This window comes from Podarcis liolepis, assembly GCF_965112155.1.
Source record: "Podarcis liolepis genome assembly, chromosome: 17".
In the NCBI taxonomy this organism is placed as follows: Eukaryota; Metazoa; Chordata; class Lepidosauria; order Squamata; family Lacertidae; genus Podarcis; species Podarcis liolepis.
The window spans coordinates 8,832,768-8,853,083 of NC_139571.1; the positions used below are offsets into that span (position 1 = coordinate 8,832,768).

General features: G+C 45.6%; 1 protein-coding gene across 6 annotated transcripts in view; it reads left to right on the plus strand.

Annotated features, from left to right (window-relative positions):
* The first annotated feature begins 5,602 nt into the window (after positions 1–5,602).
* Positions 5,603–20,316, plus strand: part of VAV1 (vav guanine nucleotide exchange factor 1) — an 89,918-nt gene continuing 75,204 nt past the window's right edge. Inside the window, exon 1 of one of the 6 annotated variants that reach the window (XM_083482963.1) lies at positions 5,603–6,221. Coding sequence is in view for 4 of the 6 variants with exons in the window: in XM_083482959.1 (XP_083339085.1) it covers positions 7,742–7,945 (204 nt within the window). In the remaining 2 variants the exon portion in view is untranslated. Of the gene's footprint in view, positions 6,222–7,401; positions 7,946–20,316 lie in introns of those variants that run through there. The other 5 variants (XM_083482959.1, XR_014520779.1, XM_083482958.1 and 2 more) reach the window with 5 other exon arrangements.

Genomic DNA, 20,316 nt, shown 5'->3' on the forward strand with positions numbered 1-20,316 from the left:
CCCTGCCTGGGAGCTGAGTGCCCAGTGCTGAAAGGGAGCCTTTCCACCATGCAGGCCTGACAGCGCCCGCTGCTGCCTCCCCAGGTGAGGTGCTGGCCTCACGTTCACCTTTGGCCGGTCTTCATTGGGCCACTAAGGCTGGGGGCATCCTCTTCCCAGGCCCCTGTGAGGCAGTGTGAGGAGGCATCTCTCTTTGGGGCAGGGGAGACAGCTCAGAGACCAGAAGCGGCTGCCCAGAGGACTCCCAAGGAGAGGAGACTGCCAGGCTGCCAAGAGAGGGTGTCCGAAAAGGGGTGATAAGCTGCCAGCTTTGCAGGCAATGGGTGGCATAACTGGGCTCCTGAGCCTCACAGGGGTGCCCCAGGAAGAATGGATTTGGTCAAGGGAGCCGTGGACTCAAAAAGGTAGAAAACCTCTGCTGTGTATAATAATATATTCCTCAAACTGATGAAAAAGTAAATATTAAAGATTGACCAGAACAAGAGCTCAGCTTCCCACCTTACAAGGATACGAAGTATTCACCAGCTCGTCAAAGCTGAGATCTGCTCAAACGGGCCACTGCATGCCTAGTGTTTGAACCAAGAAACACAGCCGTAGTTCTTATTGGTCCTGGTTCTGGTTGAACCCAGCCCACTTTCACATATGCCAGTGCTATCACAAATACTGATTCACTCCCATCTTGCCCTTTCAAGCTATTGCATCCTCTTGTGTTTTGAATACTTCGCTCTGATGACTCAGTCCTAGAGAATGTCTTCGCCTGAATACTTAGAATATTTTTCTTAAACTCTGGTATACATTGCTGTATTGAAGGCTTCAGCAAGATCTTGCTGCTTTATCAGGAACTACCAAAAGGAAGGTGATCTTTTGATCTTGCCTAAATAACCACCCATTGCAAGTCAGATCTGAATAATTCTTGAACATGAGGTACACATTCACGTTAAGCGCAGCTCACATTTCCGCTGAGGCTGTTTTTCAAAAGGAGAAATCCTGCTAAATCAGCTGTTTGGTATGGAGTGGGGAGATAGAACTGAACACAGTCTCTTCGTAAGCCGAGCAGCTGATTGCAATATTTTATCTTATTTATTTTCAATACATTTTTATCAACAATGGGGCTGCGTCTTTTATTATTTGTTTCAAATATTCACAGAGTGCTTTTCTATTTAAAGTAATACCCAAAAGCAGTTCACAGCCAAAGCAAATAATTTTTTAAAAAAAAGCTGCCACAGACAATAAACAGAGGAGATCAATAAATCAGAATAGCAACTAAAAGACTATTCAGCAATATTGTGTGCTATGAAGAGCCACTTATAAACCACCGCAGTCTAGAGCCTCATAGCTGTACTTGACCATTGTCCATTGTTAATTTCCACCTTTTCTTCTTAAAATACCAAGAGACTCCTTCTCAGGTCAGAAACTGGATGCTTAAGGCAATATCCAATTAAAACCAAATCTCAAAGAACACTTAAGTATGCAGATTTTGGCAATAAAAGGGAAAAGTAGTTTAGGAAGGCAGAAAGCTCACAAAGGATTGGAGAAATCGATAACTTGATAATTTTGACAGGAGAGTCTGAGTGGCTAGGGAGACCTAACTTCCATGTTAAGCAGTATATTAATTGTCTAAAATGAATAAATAATAATTTGGAAGCCATGGGGCTTTCCGTTCCCATGGACTTATTGTAGGGCTTTACACAATTCACCTTGCTTCAGTTTCCATCCTATAAATGCAGTGGAAGTAAGGGTAGGCAATAAAATACTATAAATTGTATTTGCATATTTGCCAGGCTTATTCCACAGGTGGCTGGGTGGGAACACAGCAGTAAGTTGTTGTTTTTTTTTCTGGAAAAGGTTAGGATGGGTTTAGATGGCATAAAAGCTCTTTTCAAACTCCTGGACCACTCTTCTGAGCTTGACTTAAGAGCAACAAATTATGTATTTGTTCTGTGAAATGCAGCAAAAACACAGCACAGCCTCAGGGGTTGTTTTTTTTTTTGGGGGGGGAGGTTGCTACCAAAAGCAGTTGCACTGCACCATCCAGAATGCTGGCTGGAGCCCCCACATTCAGCCCCTCCCCCAGTGCCCCTGAAAATACTGCTGTTCCAAGTAGCGACATTGGTTGCCCAGCTGCGTCCTGTAAGCAGAAAAATGTGAATGTCAGCTGAAGCTACAGGCCATTTGCAGATCCCAGATTAAGTGGATGAAGCTCCGTTATTGCCAGCTGCCAAGATTGCATTTTATGGAGCAAAACGACCTCTTGTGGGTGCATTTGGTAAAAGAGGGAAGTTTGGTTCGAGAGGAATTCTCCAGTTCTGACACTCCAGGGCAGGGGTCAGCAAACTTTTCCAGCAAGGGGCCGGTCCACTGTCCCTCAGACCTTGTGGGGGGCCAGACTATATTTTGAAAAAATAATAATGAATGAATTCCTATGCCCCACAAATAACCCAGAGATGCAATTTAAATAAAACTCTTGTAAAAACACGCTGACTCCCGGACCGTCCACGGGCTGGATTTAGAAGACGATTGGGCTGGATCCAGCCCCCGGGCCGTAGTTTACCTACCCATACTCTAGGCTCTGAGGTCTTGCTGTTTTCTTTTCTTTTTCTTTCTTTTTGATTGAATTATGTTGTATACACAAACAATTAGAACAAAACTTACAGTCGTCAAACAGATTAAGTAAATAAATAAAAAATAAAAATTAATAAGGAAAAGTAAAATTATAGAAGAAAAAAGAAAGAAGTATAAAAGAGAAGAAAAGGAGGGGGCAATAATATATATGGATATATATGGATATATAACTAGGATAACAGTAAATCACTCATTGTTAGACTAATATATTAAAAACAAAATAAAAAAAATTCTTCCAGTAGCACCTTAAAGACCAACTAAGTTAGTTCTTGGTATGAGCTTTCGTGTGCATGCACACTTCTTCAGATTTTAAAAACAGATTGTTAAATTAAAACACACAGAACTACATACAAAACTACCTACAAAACAACAAATAAAGACTTCCGCCAATACCACAGCAGTTCATTGTTCTTAGTAAAGATACTTTCCTGTATTTTAATTGGTTCCTCATCTTGGTATCAGGACACTATTGCTTTTGCAGTGTTATTCTAGGCACAACCAGATCTTAGATGCTGAACCTTGAGTCATCAGGTAGTTGTTTAAATGATCCCATTCTTTCTTAAATACTGTATTAGATTTGTCTCTTAATACACCTGTTAGCTTCGCGAGTTCCAAGTACAGTAGTACCTTGGATTATATATGCTTCAGGTTACATACCCTTCAGGTTACAGACTCCACTAATCCAGAAATATTACCTCGGGTTAAGAACTTTGCTTAAGGATGAGAACGGAAATTGTGCAGCAGCAGTAGGCCCCATTAGCTAAAGTGGTGCTTCAGGTTAAGAACAGTTTCAGGTTAAGAACAGACCTCAAGAACAAATTAAGTTCTTAACCCAAGGTACCACTGTACTCGGTCAGCTTGCATAACCATTCTTTGGTGGGTATATGATTTTCTTTCCAATATTTAGCCACCAAGACTTTACCACCAGGTAAAGGACCCCTGACAGTTAAGTCCAGTCATGAACGACTCTGGGGTTGCAGCACTCATCTCACTTTACTGGCCGAGGGAGCCGACGTTTGTCCGCGGACAGTCTTTCCGGGTCATGTGGCCATCATGACTAAGCTGCTTCTGGCGAAACCAGAGCAGTGCATGGAAATGTTATTTACCTTCCCGCCGGAGCGGTACCTATTTATCTACTTGCACAGGCATGCTTTAGAACTGCTAGGTTGGCAGAAGCTGGGACCGAACAACGGGAGCTCACCCCGTCGCGGGGATTCGAACCACCGGCCTTCCGATTGGCAAGCCCTAGGCTCTGTGGTTTAACCCACAGCGCCACCCGCATCCCTCTTAGCACCCACTCCCTGCTTAATTGCATCGCTCTGTGAGCACTGATTATAAATTTCATGAAATTTATTTACTGTTTGTTGTCGAAAACCTCAGGAGAATTCTGGCTGGATTGCAGCATTACTTTGCTCCTCTGGGGGCGATTGTGGCAGGTGCTGTTCTGACCTTAATTAATTTCCCTCTCAAGGATACTGAGGCAGTGCAAACTACAAAGATGTGCCATGCTCTTAATGCTCTGCTCTTAATAATTCCCAATTTATGCAGTTTTCTGTGGGTTATGTTAATGTTATTTATTGTGTTACAGGTTTGCATGCATGCCACAATGCATGCATGCCACAATGGACATGCCCTTCTTATAATTGTTCTCTGTTTTATAAGCACTATAAAATGAAATAATAATAAAAAGCTTTACAAAGAATAAAAACTTTGTACACACCCTGCACTAGATGCGATCTAAGACAGCAGAAAATAAATTAGCTGCTGAAGCAGAGAAACTGAATGAGGATGTTGAAAATTTGTCACTGAAAATTAAACAGGAAACATGAAAGTGCTACCACATACAGAATGACCTCAAGAACAGTGTGCCGGTGTGTTGTAAGTGACAGAATGGCAGCTAAAATAGAATAAGCATCATGTTGAAATAAGTCTTAAATTTAAAAAAGCAAAATAATGAGATCTGCAAAGAACATGGGGTTTTGGAAAAAGAAAAGGCCCTGGAAGTGTTGGAGATGAAAGAAATGATGGCTAGACATACGCAAGAACTTGTAGGGAAAGAATGAAAAATAAGAGCCTGAAGAACAAATTGCCTGTATGAACAAGAAGCTGTAAGTGAGATATGACAGGCACCAACATTTCCCAGAGACAATTTTTGTTCGCTACAGCTGCAGGGCTCGGCATGACATCCAAAAAAAGCCATCTGGTCGTTCAGTCTGGACAGTGAGACTTCTTTCTGTAAGTTGCTTTCTGTAGGCTGCTACGCTAGAGCAAATTAAAGGTTTATGTCTGCAAAGTTTATTCAGATGCCACATTGGTTTACAACAACTAGCAATAGTTTCCTATCGTATTATGATGATATTGTTAGATTGCAAACTTTTTCCAAAAGGGATACGTTTCCCGTTGCAAATAACCCTTTCAAGCATTGCCATCTTTTGAACCAGGGGTCTTGCAACTTTGCCACTAACAACTGTCTGATCTCTTAAAATGAATTGGTGATGATGTTTAGGTCCATCATGCCAAGATTAAACGTCCTGAGTAGACTTCGGCAGATTCCCTCCTTTTCGATATGCACAAAAGCATAGTCAGGTTGATTTATATGTGGCCAGTTGGCAAATCCATGATCTTTTAAGGGTTAGAAAGAAAGCCAGGGTCATTTTTAAAATCTAAAACCTTTTCGGGCTAAAATCTCTGCTTAACCTCACAAGAAACAGCTATTGAGATATCACGGCAGACAACTCTAAGGGCCAAGTTCTTTTCGCCACCCCAATAAAATATTTGAGGGGGCCAGGCCCTCCCAGAGTTGATGGTCATTGCCATTCAAATGGTGTGAGTGTGCCGTGTCATTTGATCAGTTATGCAGGGTGGGGCTTACCTGGGCCCCCTCAATGTTTAATTCAAGTTGGCACTCCTGTGATCAAGGTTGTGCAAGGACCCTTTAAATAGCAGCTCAGCCAACCACCTTCCCCTTCTGCCTGTCCTCTATGAGGTCATACGTACTCAACAATGAAGGCCATGACATATAGCTGCTTGAATGTGCTCCTTTCCAACTGACTGTTTTAGAGAGCTCAGAGGAAAGATCTGTGGTTTTCTTGACTTGTTCGTGTTGCTTTTCTTGTTTGGTTCTTTTTAAAAATATTTAGAATTCGAGTTAGCTAACTAGCCAATTCTGTTGTTTGTTGAGTTTTTCATACACACACATGCAGATTTTGGGATGGATAAGGTTGATAAGCATAGGATTACTCATTTACTATGTCTGGGCAGAGCCCTTTTTGAAGTCAGAGACCAGGTGTAATGATATTTGTAGTATATTTTCTCCATACCAATGGTATGAAGATGCTAGTTTGGGGAGGGGGAGCACAAAAAAATGTTGGGGCCACTTGGTAAGGGGAAGGGATGAGCCTGCTCCTTAAGATCTTCAGGTCAGGAAAGGATCTTCACCGGGACCAGCCCACCCATGAGGCGGCCTGAAGCAATTGCCTCAGGCACAGAAGCCCAAGAAGCCGTCCCCCTGCAGGAACCCTGCCAAGAGTTTGTCGAAACCTCGCAAGAGCTCAGCAGAACCTGTCGCGGTCGCATCTGCTTTGCCGCCACACAACCAGGTAAGAAGGGATGCTTTGGCGGGAGTGGAGTGTCATGGCAGCCGAGTGGGGTAGCACCTGAGGCAAAATGGGATGATGCCATGTCCCTGCTCTTCACCGTGTTCCCGCGGTAGTGGAAAGCGCAGCTGCAGAGCCGTCCTTCCCATAGGACTTAGTGGTGCGTTGCGCCAGGGCGTGGCCACTCAGGGGCGCCCCAGCAAGTAGGGGAGCTGCGCGGCTTTGCCAGCGGCCTCCCCTTTCTCTGCATGCCCGCCAGCTGCGCTCCACCAACCATAAGGCTGGCAGGTGTGCAGCTTCCCTCCCAAGCCGCCTTGTGAGGAGAGTGATCCCCGCAGAGGCTTGGGAGGCTTAGGATGGAAGGTGCGCCCCGCCAACCATATGGCTGGCAGGTGCGCAGCTTCCCTCCCAAGCCTCTATGAGGATCGCTCTACTCCCAAGGAGGCTTGGGAGGGGTGCAACTTCACTCCCAAGCCTCTACGGGGATCGCTCTCCCGCAGCGGCATGGGGGAGAGTTGCGCCTCTCTATCCCCCCCCCCACCCATGGCTGGCAGTGTGCAGCTATGGCCACCCCAACACTATCTGTGGTAATTTGAGGGCACTGGGCGGATATTTGCACCCCGGCACCGCATCTGCTAAAGACGGCCCTGCACAGCTGGTTGGCTGAGCCTTTTCTATGACCACCACACCCAAGACAGTGGAACTCCCTGCCTCAGGAGAGCCATTCAACTCCCTCTCTCTCTTGACCTTTCATCAGGATACGGCTGCTGCTTTATGATTTCATACCTTTTTTTGCTCGTCCTCTTGGTTATTTTATTATTTTGTTGTTTGCTCTCTGTGAAAAAAGCAGGTGAAGAAAGTATTTACGGTAAATAAAATGAATTTTACTTGCCCCTCAGGGCTTCAAGATCCAGCCCGGTCTTCATACTTTGTATTTTTTAAAAAAATGTGTACGCTGCCACAGTGGCGTAGCGTGGGTTGTCAGCACCCGGGGCAAGGCAAGTAATTTGCGCCCCCTAACCCGTGGATTTGCGCCCCTAAACCCCAGATGTTGCGCCCGGTGCGGCCGGCCCCCCCTGCACCCCCCACACTATGCCACTGCGCTGCCAAGAGAGGCAACCTGAAATATTTTGGTTCCTGGCTTTGTACCCCAAAATTTGTCTACTAAGGCACACCACCTTAGCTGGGCCTTGTCAGAAAACAACTCTCCCCATGGCTGCTGCTATAAAAGAGAGGCCTTTGTAGCACCCTGAACTCCTGGCAAAGAATTGAGCAAAGTTGAGTGAAAGCTGGGCTTTTTTGCTTCTTCTTTGGCACCTCCTCCTCCGGGGTGGGGTGAGGAAGTTCCCCAGCCCCCACACCAGCCCTTTTCTCTCTCTTTGTGGTCTGATGTCAGTTGCAAAAGAGGAAGCTGTCGCCTGTTGCAGTTTCGCAGCCGCCAGGAAGGGTGCTGCTGGTGGCTGTGGAAAGCAGCCCCGGCACAGCACCCAGGAGCAGCCCCTTGGGTGTTGGTGGTGGTGAGAATGGAGCTGTGGAAGCAATGCGCCCGCTGGCTTATCCAGTGCCGGGTGCTGCCCCCCAACCACAGAGTGACCTGGGAGGGTGCCCAGGTCTGCGACTTGGCCCAAGCCTTGCGCGATGGCGTCCTACTCTGCCAGCTCCTCAACAACCTCACGGCTCACGCTGTCAACTTGCGGGAGATCAACTTGCGCCCCCAAATGTCCCAGGTAAGCAATGAGGCAAGGGAAAGAGGGTCATGTCGCTTGAGCCAGCAAGGTCTCTGTGTCTGCGTTGCTCTGAAGAAAGAGCAGGGTGGAAGCACAGTCTCTCACAACCAGAAATTCTTCAGTGGAGCTTGTGAAGCTAGCGCTGGTCGCTGAGGGGATCTACAGCTTTTGGATTTGTGTGTCAGGATTTGGGGTTTTAGCCTCTGAATAATTTGGGGTAGAGAGAGGCAGGTGTCAGAGGATCTAGGCAGCAAGAACAAGAGTAAAGAGCAAGGGAATCGAGTGTGGTATTTATGATTTATGCCACCAATATATGTGAGCTGTGATAGCAGGAAGGGAGAGCATGTGATGATGCGCACCACCCATAAGCAGGAGCATGAAATCCACCTCGTATTTGTACGCTGAATCTGGTGGGGAAAGGGTTAAGCTACCTCTGAGGAAGTAATTGCTGTGTGATCTTGCATGTGTGGGTGGGGAAGTATTGGTCTGCCTGTAGCTGCTGTGCAAAGCAAGGATGGGGAGGGGTTTCAAGGTGCACAGTGGTGTGGGACAGATGTGTAGATTTCGCTTTGACTGTGAGACAGGAGGGCTGATGCCTCTGCTGGTGTATGTGGATGTGTAGAGATGAGGTGAAATCGGCTGGTGGAAATAAGGAGGAAGCACGGAAAGGGGTTATGCAAGAGTGATGTGGGACGTATACATATGGAAAGGCACAGGCCTAACCTAAGGCGAGGTTGCATGACCGGCATGTGAACAGCCATGGCTGCAGGCAGCTGATATGGTCCGAGCGAGGCTCTGTGGCCACGCAAGTCAAGATGTAAGAAGGGAATGTATACAGACCTGTGTGTAGATCGTATACGAGACTAAATTGAGCGTGGTTCCTTTGAATGTTAGGCCCTTGCTGGTGAATTTTTCATCATAAAATGCAAACTCTGGAATCAGAAACCTTGATGAGAATAAGGGGTGCTCATTTTGACCATGACAGTTAACTTCTTGTACAGTTAGGTGGTGGTGTTTTTTTTTCAAAAAAGGAAAACTTCTGCAATTGATAAGACATACCAAAATGACAGCAGCTGATATTTGGCAGGAAGGAAATTGAGGGAGAATCATTTGTGGGCTTAGGTCTTCAAAGTATGAGGTCTCACCTGTAGAAGCACCACCCAGACCTTACTTGATTTAGCAGATGCTGCCTTCACCTTCTGAAGCGTTTCCCAAGCGCAACAGGTTGAAACTTGCTGTTTGTTTAGAAATGAAGAGAGCTCATATTTCTGAGAACTCTGTAAACTTTGTGGGCAAGTGGCAATTGTAGTGGGTGAGGCGGGGGAGACATTTTGTGTCAAGGAAGAAAGCTTGGTTTTGCTTAGGCAAATTTCTCTTTTGTGTATGGGAGCACAGTCTCACATCTCATATCACGGCAGTGTAGCCTACAGGGAAGAGAATTTTCCTGCAGCCATTTCCTCTTGGCTCTTATTGTACATGGCCTGACTTGCCTGGCGTTTAGCGAGTTGTATTTGTTTCTCAAACTGTTTGAATTCGAGCTGCACACCATATATTTAAAGCACATGACTTTCTGCAAAGAATTGTGGGAACTGCAGTTTCCCTCTCACAGAGGTGCAAATCCCAGCACCCCTCACAATCAACAGTTCTCAGGATTCTTTGTGGGGAGCCCATGTACTTTAAATGTGCATTGGATGAGTTTTAAATGTACATTGTGGAACGGCCCATATTTTGCTCTCTCCCCAACAAGTATATGAACCCGGATGTTCAATGAGATCTGGCGAGTCGAGTGCGGCCACTTGCACATCACACACACAAAAAAAACCCCAGGGGAAGAAGCACTGGTCAAAAAGAGGGCAGATTTACATAATTCTTTGCATATGTTAACTTGCATGTGCATAGGCAGAAGTAGAACTAATTACTGTAAATTTAAATACAATGCATCTAACTAAAGTAGAGAAGACTCTGACCAGGTGACCTGGTTAGCCCAGGTGCTAACAGCTGATGGGTTATTTCTCTTTTTTTCTTTTTTCTTTTCAAATAATCTTTATTAGTTTTTCAATTAGATACTCCACATACACATATTGTATTACATTTTACATTTGTACTTGCTCTTCAGAGCTGACCTCCCTCCTTCCTCCTTCTGGTTTTTTATATCACATATAATTTTATCACATTACTTTCTTCCATTTTATATATTTTTATTCATTTTCCATATTTGTCCATAGTGTATCCATAAACAAATAAGTCCTCATGTTTATACAATTCTTGTTGTCTGTCTGTATTAATTTACCACTACTGTTAGTTATATTAGTTTCCTTATACATTTTGCTTCTTATTATTTTCGTTATCCATCACTTTTGTTAAACTTTCCCGTTATGAGGTTTGTTTCCAACTCTACTGGTTTTACCATTTCATCTTATCTTTCCTACATACAACATAAATTTTTGCTGATGGGCTATTTCAAGGCACCTCTCTCCCACCTTATGTCCTCTGTGGAGTAAGGCAGATGTCCACCCTAGAAGCGCCTGGCTTGTTGATTAGGCCTGGGCCGGCCCTACCATTAGCAGAGTGGGGAAGTATAAGCTGTGTGTGCCACATGGCCTACCCTACACACCTTGAGCTACTCTGCTGTCCTCTGTGGACACTATTTCTTTGCCAGCATGGAGATAATATTCAGTTGCCAGCCCAGACAGCTTCTGTGCAAGGAACGAGAGTGCCACCTTGTCCTTCTACAGGCAGCAAAATGTCTTGGGCTGGCCTTGGGGAAAGGAATATTAGCAGTGCTATTTTTCTAGTAAAAGGGGTGCCAGAACTCAGCTGCCTTGTTCTCTTATACAGTGGTACCTCAGAGGTTAAGTACTTAATTTGTTCCGGAGGTCCATTCTTAACCTGAAACTGTTCTTAACTTGAAGCACCACTTTAGCTAATGGGACCTCCTGCTGCCACCGCGCCGCTGGAGCACAATTTTTGTTCTCATCCTGAAGCAAAGTTCTTAACCTGAAGCACTATTTCTGGGTTAGCGGAGGCTGTAACCTGAAGCATATGTAACCTGAAGCATATGTAACCTGAGGTACCACTGTAATGGCAATGGCGCCCACCTGAGAGGTGCCGGAACTGAGTTCCTGTGAGTTCTAGCTGAAAAAAGCCCTGAATGTTAGGGTTTTATTAGGACACATGTAGCTCCCCACTCTCTGGATTGGCTCCAGTATTATTGACTCAATCCATTTTAGGAGGAAGCAAGGAAGCCTGGCAATGAGACAACATGGCAGATTAGCGTTGCCCACGCAACTGAGGTGTTTGGCGGGAAGTCCTGGCTGTTTTGTTTGTTTGGTGTCTGAGCCAGCTGTAAGGTATTTTTTGTGCTGGCACTATCATCAGCATTGTTATCACTTGGGCAACTGCTTGATTTCTGTAATGCACAACCAAGGTACTAAGGGAGCCAGGCTTCTGGGCTCAATCCACCACACCATTTAACACGCTGCCATGCGGAGCTGCAGCATGCATGGCTGGCCACTTTCTTTTGAGCCCCAGCTTCTGTTGAGGCAAGATGGATGCTGCCCAAGCAATGTGGCACATCAGAAGAGTCACCTGCAGAAGAGTGGCATGTGTGTGCTGCCTTCACATCTTGTTTCCCGCTCTAGGATCCAGACACATCCTCAGCCCACTATATTAAAAACAAGGCGGTGCTTCCAACAGATTCTATCAGGCTTTTCCCCAGATACCAGGTTTTTTCACATCATAAGTTGGCACCCGGGGTTGCTGTAGCAGCTCTTCGACATCCTTCTCCACGCTACCCTCTTATAATCTGTTGCAGAATGGATCTGATTCTTAGGACTAGAATGAGGTTAATACTTGTTGGGGTGCCAGCGCCCTGCTTGAATGGCTTGCCAATGAGGTAGGGACTTGCACCAAAACAGCTCAAAAACAGCTTGAGTCCAGTTGCCGTTGACTTTGCGCCATCTAGCAGTGGTTATTCCTCTAGGCTGCGGCAGAGGGAGAGAAAGGACGCAGGGATATTCCATGGGCTATGCTGAAATACTAACTGCCTTTGGCTCTTAGTTTTCATCATCTGTCACCTAACAGTAATCATTGCATCTGGCAACCTGAATTTCTGCTTTCTTAATTGGACTTTATAAAAACTGTAAAAACTGCTGCCTGAATTTCCTTTTTTTCTTTTCCCTTCCCCTCTTCTACCTTTTCTGTCATGTCTTTTAAATTGAGCACCAAAGGGCATTGTTACTGCCTTGTTATTGATCTGTAGCTACTCTGGGAACCTTTTTGACCGAAGAGTGAAAATGCTTTAAACAAATTATAGAAGGACAAACCATGGTTTGATGTAGCCTGAAGTACTTATACTCATGATGAAAGTAAACATTACCTGACTGCTTTCTGTTACTGTGAGGGCATTTGAATCCAAGCTTAGCCCAACAGAAAAATAAATGCTTGATGTGCACTAGGAAGTATGTCAATGAAAGCAGAACATTTCCTTGCAGTATTTTCCTTGCTTGTTGTTTCCCTTGCAATGCTTTTAGATCAGAATACATATATTTGCCAGAGTTTGTTGTACCCACAAAACTCATCTCTGGACTGATCTGATAAAAGCTTTCAGTTCTGCAGTAGCCACCCTAGGCATCTAGTCATGCTGTTGGTGGAAGCAGAAGTTCATTCCCAGGCAGCCCAGTCTTATGAGCAGCAATATATAATAATTACAGACCTCTCCAGAGGGATGTAAGAAGGCATCCATTGTGTTCTGCCTTGTATTTTTTTTTTTTTTTTGCAAGCATCTCTGTTTCTATTCTGCTGCAGTTCAGCTTTCTACAAAAACTACAATATTTATCTCAATGGTCTGCAGTGGTGAATTTTTACGCAATAAAGTATGCCATTAAATTATCATTATGTTACTCCACACCATTCATTTCAGTGCAAAGGAAACCCAGTGCAAGTTGGGGGAGGGTTGTCATCAATTTCATATTGTTACACATTGTTTGCAGGCTGAAAATCACAACAACAGGGAATACCAATCGTACGCACTGAAACGATTTCCATTCTGGACATGGGACAAATAAGGGAACATTGGTGATTTCGGCTCCCATTTCTATCTGTAGCTCCTCCAGGAACCTTTTTGGCTGAAGAGCCACCAAGTCTAAATTTGTGGGAAATGTTACGAAGCCTGGAATTATGATCGTCACTCCTTCTAATAGCAAATTCATGCACTGAGTGGTGCAAGGGTTGTTGCTAAGCTGAGGCCACTGAGAAACAAGAGGGAAGTATCAGCAGACTTGGGGAAACCCAGGGCTTGCAGAAGTACAGGAAAATGTTTTTTTAAAATACCCCAGAGAGCACAAAGGTGACTTACAATAGACGTTAAAACAATGAAAAACTGTCCAGCAAGAAGCTGTGAGCTTACAAAATGCTGATGACAGTTGAACCAAGAGGGAGAGAGAGGCAGCCAGCCAGAAAAGGGTCTGAAGAAACCAGAAGTCAGACTGTGAACCTACACTTTACTATAAGTGCATTTGTTGCAATAATATCAGGATCTGTTTTCTTTTAAAAAAACAACCATCAAATGTGCTTCCCTCCTCAACTAGATCAGGATCAGTGTGGTGTGAGCAATATGTGAACATAATACAGATTTATTGTATACTGTGGTCCTAAGATCTGGATCCCATGCTTGGTTTTTTAATAATATTAAAACCTGTGGTTGCTGCAAGCATAAAATTTAAAATATCATGTAGTTAGGCTCTACATGAGTCTATTAATTGATTCTGCAAATGCACGTGTGTGGCATTTATCCCTTTACTTCTGAAACTATTCCCTCTCAAAGCCTTGACAGCTCTTCTTCCAGGCTGATAGGATCCCTGAACAAGAATGATCTGCTCCACGATAAAAAGTAGGGAAACATTGCAATATTCTGTTGCTTGTACCTATAAGTCCATCCGAGGGAGATTCAGCACAGCTTCTGCAAAAGGAAGTACCCCAGCTTCACAACCTTTTTTTAGAATTTGTGGAGAGTGTTTGAGAAATAACGTCTTGACAAATACTCTCTCTAAGACTTGGAAGGAATTGCAGCTGTCATGGGATAAGGTGGCAGGTCATGATCTGAATTAGTAATAGTCCAAAAGACAGTAAATTGAGTCTAGCAAGGAATAAATGGGCAGTGCTCACAATGAAGGAACCAGGAAGCGAAATTGTACAGGGCTTTGTATTTTTTTTTTATTCATAAGCGATTTGGAGTTGAGGGCGAGTCACAAGGCAGCCAAGTAGCCAAGTTTGCTGGCAAACTATTCAGGAAGTTGTTTTTTTAATAACTGAACTAGTAAGAGCTCCAAAAGTAGGGTATTCAAATTCTCCAAATCCCAACATTCTAGTTCCCCAAATCCCAACAGCCTAATCTGCATAGGATGCAAATTATTTCGCAGTTACACAAACCAAATGGTAGGTTGAGGAAGATTTAAGCAACGTTGCTTTTTCCATGGTCCCCTGCCAATGCTGCTTTATCTGGGCTAGTTTCCCTAGTGTCCTTGAAGTCCCCCTTCTCAAGAGCTTTTCCAGACAACACTTTTAGTCTGCATTCAAGGCAATCTGTACTGGGATGGACTTACACGCTCCTGCATTCAGGGCTGCTTGCACCCTCAATAATTTCTGAACGGTGACATGGCATTTGCTGCAAACTGTGTGGTATCCATTGCTCCCCCCCCCCAATAAAAAGTTACTTTTCATACTAAAATTTTCCATTTTAAAAATACACCTCTGATGCGCTACAGTCCTAGGGTGCTCTTGCAGTATACTGTACTGACTTGAATTTGCTTCTTGCTGATGTGGCCACTCCCACATACTTCCTATTCATGATGCATCAGTGGAAATGAGTGAAGGTTTAGCACAGCCAGCACATCCTTAACCACTGATCCCCTGGACTCGGGGGAGATAGTTATGCTGGGGTGGGATAACCTGCTTCTGTGTGGTGTAGTGGTTAAGAGCAGTAGTCTCGTAATCTGGTGAACCAGGTTCGCTTCCCCGCTCCTCCACATGCAGCTGCTGGTGACCTTGGGCCTGTCACACTTCCCTGAAGTCTCTCAGCCCCACTCACCTCACAGAGTGTTTGTTGTGGGGGAGGAAGGGAAAGGAGAATGTTAGCTGCTTTGAGACTCCTTAGGATAGTGATAAAGCGGGATAGCAAATCCAAACTCTTCTTCTCCTCCTCCCCCTCCTCCTCCTCCTCCTCCTCCTCCTCCTCTTCCTCCTTCTTGGAGAGCTGCTGGCCTGCTCTGCTTTGCTGCTACCTTTGTGGCCGGGAAGGCATATCCTCCAAGTGTCCCAATTTTCCAGGACAGTCCTGGAATTACGAAAGCGATCCCGGCTTCTGATTTGATCCCTGAACCTCACCACAGTGGTACCTTGGGTTACAGACGCTTCAGGTTCCAGGTTCTGTCCTTCTTTGACACCAATTGGCCGACAATGCCCAAGAGAAAGGCCTCTGGTTTCTTGGGGAAAGTACATTTAAGTACTTTTTTCATTTCATTATATATCATCTCCCAGAAGGCCTTAATCCTTGGGCACGTCCACCAAAGGTGATAAAAAGTACCTTCAGTTTCTTTACATTTCCAACACTTGTTATCAGGCAAATGGTAGATTTTTGCTAACTTGACTGGGGTCATGTACCACCTATAGATCATTTTCATAATATTTTCCTTTAAGGCATTACATGCCGTAAACTTTATACCGGTGGTCCATGGCTGCAGTTGTTGACCTTTCTTAGTTTTGCCCAAACAAGCTGCCATACGCCTGGATTTTCCCGGACATTTGCCTGATTACCGCCGACTGCAGTATTCTGGAGGTGTCCAGGAAAATCCGGGCGTAGGACAACTCTAGCCAAGGACCAGCCCTGTGTGATACACTGTCTCTGAGAGGCAGGTAGAGGACAGGGCTGCCATGGGTGGGAAGAAAGGGCAACAGAGTGGAGTGCAAGGAGTTTTGATTTTAAAATATGCTTTGTGCATCCATTGGCGGAGGAAGAGGGCGGCAGGGGGAGCGGCCACCCCTGGCACCACGATCCCAGTGGGGTGCCATCGCAGCTGCCCCCCCCCCACGCTGGGCATCACGCCCCCAAGACGTGTGCCACGCCCCCGGGGCGCACACCAGCCCCACCCCAGCCTGCTCTCCTCCTCCCAGTGCTGGAGCATGAAGCTCCGCCACTGTGTGCGTCTGCATCTAATCTTTCTCTTTTCTTAAAATTTATTTATTGGTGTGTGTTTTTCTTTCTGTAAATCTTTGTTGTTGCTTAGTCGTTTAGTCATGTCCGACTCTTCGTGACCCATAGACCAGAGCACGCCAGGCATTCCTGTCTTCCACTGCCTCCCGCAGTTTGGTCAAACTCATGTTGGTAGCTTCGAGAACACTGTCCCACCATCTCGACCTCTGTCATCCCCTTCTCCTTGTGCCCTCCATTTTCCCAACATCAGGGTCTTTTCCAGGGAGTCTTCTCTTCTCATGAGGTGGCCAAAGTATTGGAGCCTCAGCTTCAGGATCTGTCCTTCCAGTGAACACTCAGGGCTGATTTCCTTCAGAATGGAGAGGTTTGATCTTCTTGCAGTCCATGGGACTCTCAAGAGTCTCCTCCAGCACCATAATTCAAAAGCATCAATTCTTCAGGGATCTACCTTCTTTATGGTCCAGCTCTCACTTCCATACATCACTACTGGGAAAACCATAGCTTTATGTTTGTAAATCTATGAAAGAATAAAACCAGGACTAATGGTTTTTCTCAGGACAGTGGAGGGCATGTGTACTGTGTCCCATTGGTGTCATGTGGGTGGCACTCGCCCTTCTTCTGATAGGCTATGTTTTGCCGGGGTGCAAAAAAGGAGGGTTGAGGAGGGTTAGTTGAAGGAGAGCGAGAAATGTCCCTAGTTTCATCTGAGGAAGGTTGGAGGATATGGGGAGGGGAGGTGCATCAGTGGGATCAGGAGTCAAGTGAGAAGTAAGGACCTTGTTGCTTTCCTTTCCTCCCTTTGCTCTTGGGGCTATGACTTATTTCTTTGCCCAGCTGTGGGGTGCAGGGAGCTAGGAGAGGACCATAGCTGTCAACCGTCCCTTATTTGGCAGGAAACTCCCTTATCCAGCACCGCATCCCGCTGCTGTCCCTTATTGATGATGTCCCTTAAATTTCCTGGGTTTCAAAGGAAGCAGCTCCTCTCCCTCCCTCCCTGCCAGCCAGGGACGAGGGAGGCTCCAACTGTGTTGCTTTGCTGCGTTGCTCACCCAATAAGGAGTCTAAGAACTGGGGGGGTGGAGCTTGTATGACTTGTGCCGATCAAATTGGCCGCGTTGCCTGGGGACTCGCCTTTGCTCAGCGCTTCCCAGCGGAGAGGTGACAGTGGTTTTCCTTACTGCATCCCCTTTGCTGGGTTGCTGCGCTGTGGGAACCACCGCTTGAGGCTTCGTTTGGCTGCTGGCTGGGCTTTCTGCCTTTGGCTTGGAGGGACTCAGAAGTTGAACATACCTGTGTCCAGAAAATCCCTTATTTTGGCTGCTGGTCCCTTATTTTCGAGGCTGCTGGTCCCTTATTTTCAAATCTGTAAGTTGACAGCTATGGAGAGGACTAGGGAATTGTGGCAGGTGAAGGGGCAAGAGAAGGGCTTTCCCTGCATTCCCATGCATAAAATCCAAGCTCTGCATACACAGCACTTATATATGCTTGGGGGTTTTCCCCCTGCAAAAGATGATAACACGGGTTTCCACTCAAGCACAATTGCTCAGAGGATCTTTCCCCTGTCTTGAACCACCACTGGGAGGTGGGAGAGAGAAGTTAACCTTGCAAATACTTACAGCTGCTCAAGTCTCTGTCTGAGCGTTTCCCAGACTCTGAGTCACCCACTGGAAACTCAGTTCTCTTTCCTTGGTCATTGGTTCACATGAAGTGCTTGGCTTGTGCATTTGACCCTTAGGATCCTAGGCTGGAATGGACCAAAAGGGACGTAAGGTCAGCAAATGCTCACCTATGAGTTTGGGACTTCAATGGGCAGTCCCTGCCCCAGGAAATACCGTAGTCAGAATGCCATAAGCAGCTGCATAACAAATCAGAGAATTCCAAGAAAGCCCCCCCCCCCCAATACATTTCTATGATGGAAGGACCAATCTGAAGGAACAAGCAACCCAGTGTTTTCTAAATAGTGGTTATATTTTGGGGGTACTGATCAGGTGTGTGCCCCTGATCCCTTGCAATGTTGGCCAAGGACACATGGTTGGGATGTGCATGGCCATCTGTGATCTGAATGTGCCCTATGTGGCGGCACTGCAAGGATTCCTGGAATGGCAGGGTGGCCTGTTTTGCAGAGGGCAGTCCTTTGTTTGAAGGTGTGCTCTGTTAGTAGAACAGCCGCCTGGTCCAAGTGTGACTGAAAGATAAGGCTTCCCCACTGTGGACAGATGTACTGTGATTTAAATTATGATGGTTATTTCTGTGTTTGTATCTATGCTGATAAATTACCACATGCTAATCTGTGTCCCTTTGGGCCATCCTGTGGGGTGGACAAGTTGTGGCACACTCATTTCAGGTGACAGGTTTTCCTTGGAAGAACCACAGAGTCATTACTAGACAGAACGATATGGCAGAACCCCTTTCAGTCCCTGTAAGAACTAAATCTGTATAGCGCATCTTTTCCAAGGAAATGTTATACGTGGAAAGTCCATGCCTTGGGGGCCTGTTCTCTGAGGATGCAAGGAAGAAAAGAAAAACCCGAAATGTTAGAATGGGGTGTGAATTGTGCTGAATTGCGTTGGGTGAGAGAGAAGGCTTTTATTTATTTTTTGTTTTGGATGGTGAAGTACCTGCGGCAAAGTTTTGATGAAAAGTAGTATGGGGAAGAGGATAGTGGTCTCTAAAACATATCTGAATCATTGTATCCTTCTTTTGGAATAGCTTTTGGAACTAGGTTACCTGTGACCCTGAAGATATTGTTGAACCCCAAGTCCCATCAGCTGTAGGCAGCATGGCCAGTGGGGTCAGGGGTGATGGGATGTCCAGAAACATCTGGAGAATTGAAGTTCCACCCCGCTTTCAGAGGGTGTCAAGGGAGCCATGTATCTTGAGGGGAGGGCCTGACTATTAGAACAACTTAGAGGGCGTTTAGTATTCCAGATGCTTTGGCAGGTTACAAACCTATAAACAACCATGCACACCCAGTTGTTGATACTGTTGTTGAATGGGGCCAGGTGTTAATTAGAGGGAAACCAATCAAGGACTGGGTTTGTAAGGTAGTTGGTGTAGCTGCTCTAGGAGAGAAGGAGCCATCAGAGATTTAAAAAAAATAAAAAATAAAACCAAAGCTACGTGTGTCTTAGCAACAGGGCAGATTGTGATAGTGTAGATGGAGAGGAAGCCTTGAGAGGGAAGATAATTTTGAGCACTGAGGAAGAGCAGATTGCCATCGCTGTGTAAATGAGTTCAGATTAGGCCTTTCTCGGAAACGTCATAACTAGCAGTTCATGATGCGGCGATAGAGCTCGTGCTTTGCTTGCCGAAGGTCCCAAGACACAGAGTTGCCATGGAGTCAATCAAAAATCCCCTAGTGCAGCGGTTTCCAATTAGCTAAGTACTGTGGGTCTCCAGTTTTTCAAAAGCCAAGCCACAGACCCCCTACTTTCGAAAATGTTGATATCTCTATGGGGCCACAGACCCACTGGGAACACCAGTTGGGACCTGCTGCCCTAGTGCTACTCTCTGGTAGTGACTCTACAAGTAGGAGTGGAGCCACTGCAATACAGTGCCTCTCACTCCCAACTCTCAGAGCCACTCCAGAAGGATACTGTGGTCAGGTGTATTGCATGCCTGTGCAAATCTGTGGGTCTGTGCCCTCCTTAAGTCCCTTAAGTAAAGGACCACACCTCTAGTGTTGTGATAGTACAGACATTTCAGAATGGCATCTTTTCCCGATCCCTTTCACTTTCCTTTTTTGGCACAGAGACTCCTTTAGAAGTGCTGATAAGCAATCTTTACCAAGAGACAAAAAAGAGAAACACAACTCTCTTGAGTTTGTTGGATCCTCTTGGAAGTTTCCAGCACATACACATAAAAATGATTTTTAAAAATTGGACTGCATACAAAATTTGGCAGGAATCTGAGGGGATAGGCCAAGAGCGAGTCAGACTTTTCAGATCCAGGTTTAGATCTCAGATTGTGAAAATGCGGACACCAGCAGTGTCCGGCCTATGGTGTGCTTCAGGGCTTTCATCACTGCTCGGTTTTTATTGTAAACTATTAGAAGAAACCCTCCAGACTTGAGCTGGGAGTTTGATTCTGGTTCTAATTTTTTATCAATCTGAAAGCAGAGGTATTCACAGCTGTTGCCAAGGGGATGTGGTTAAAGAGTCTG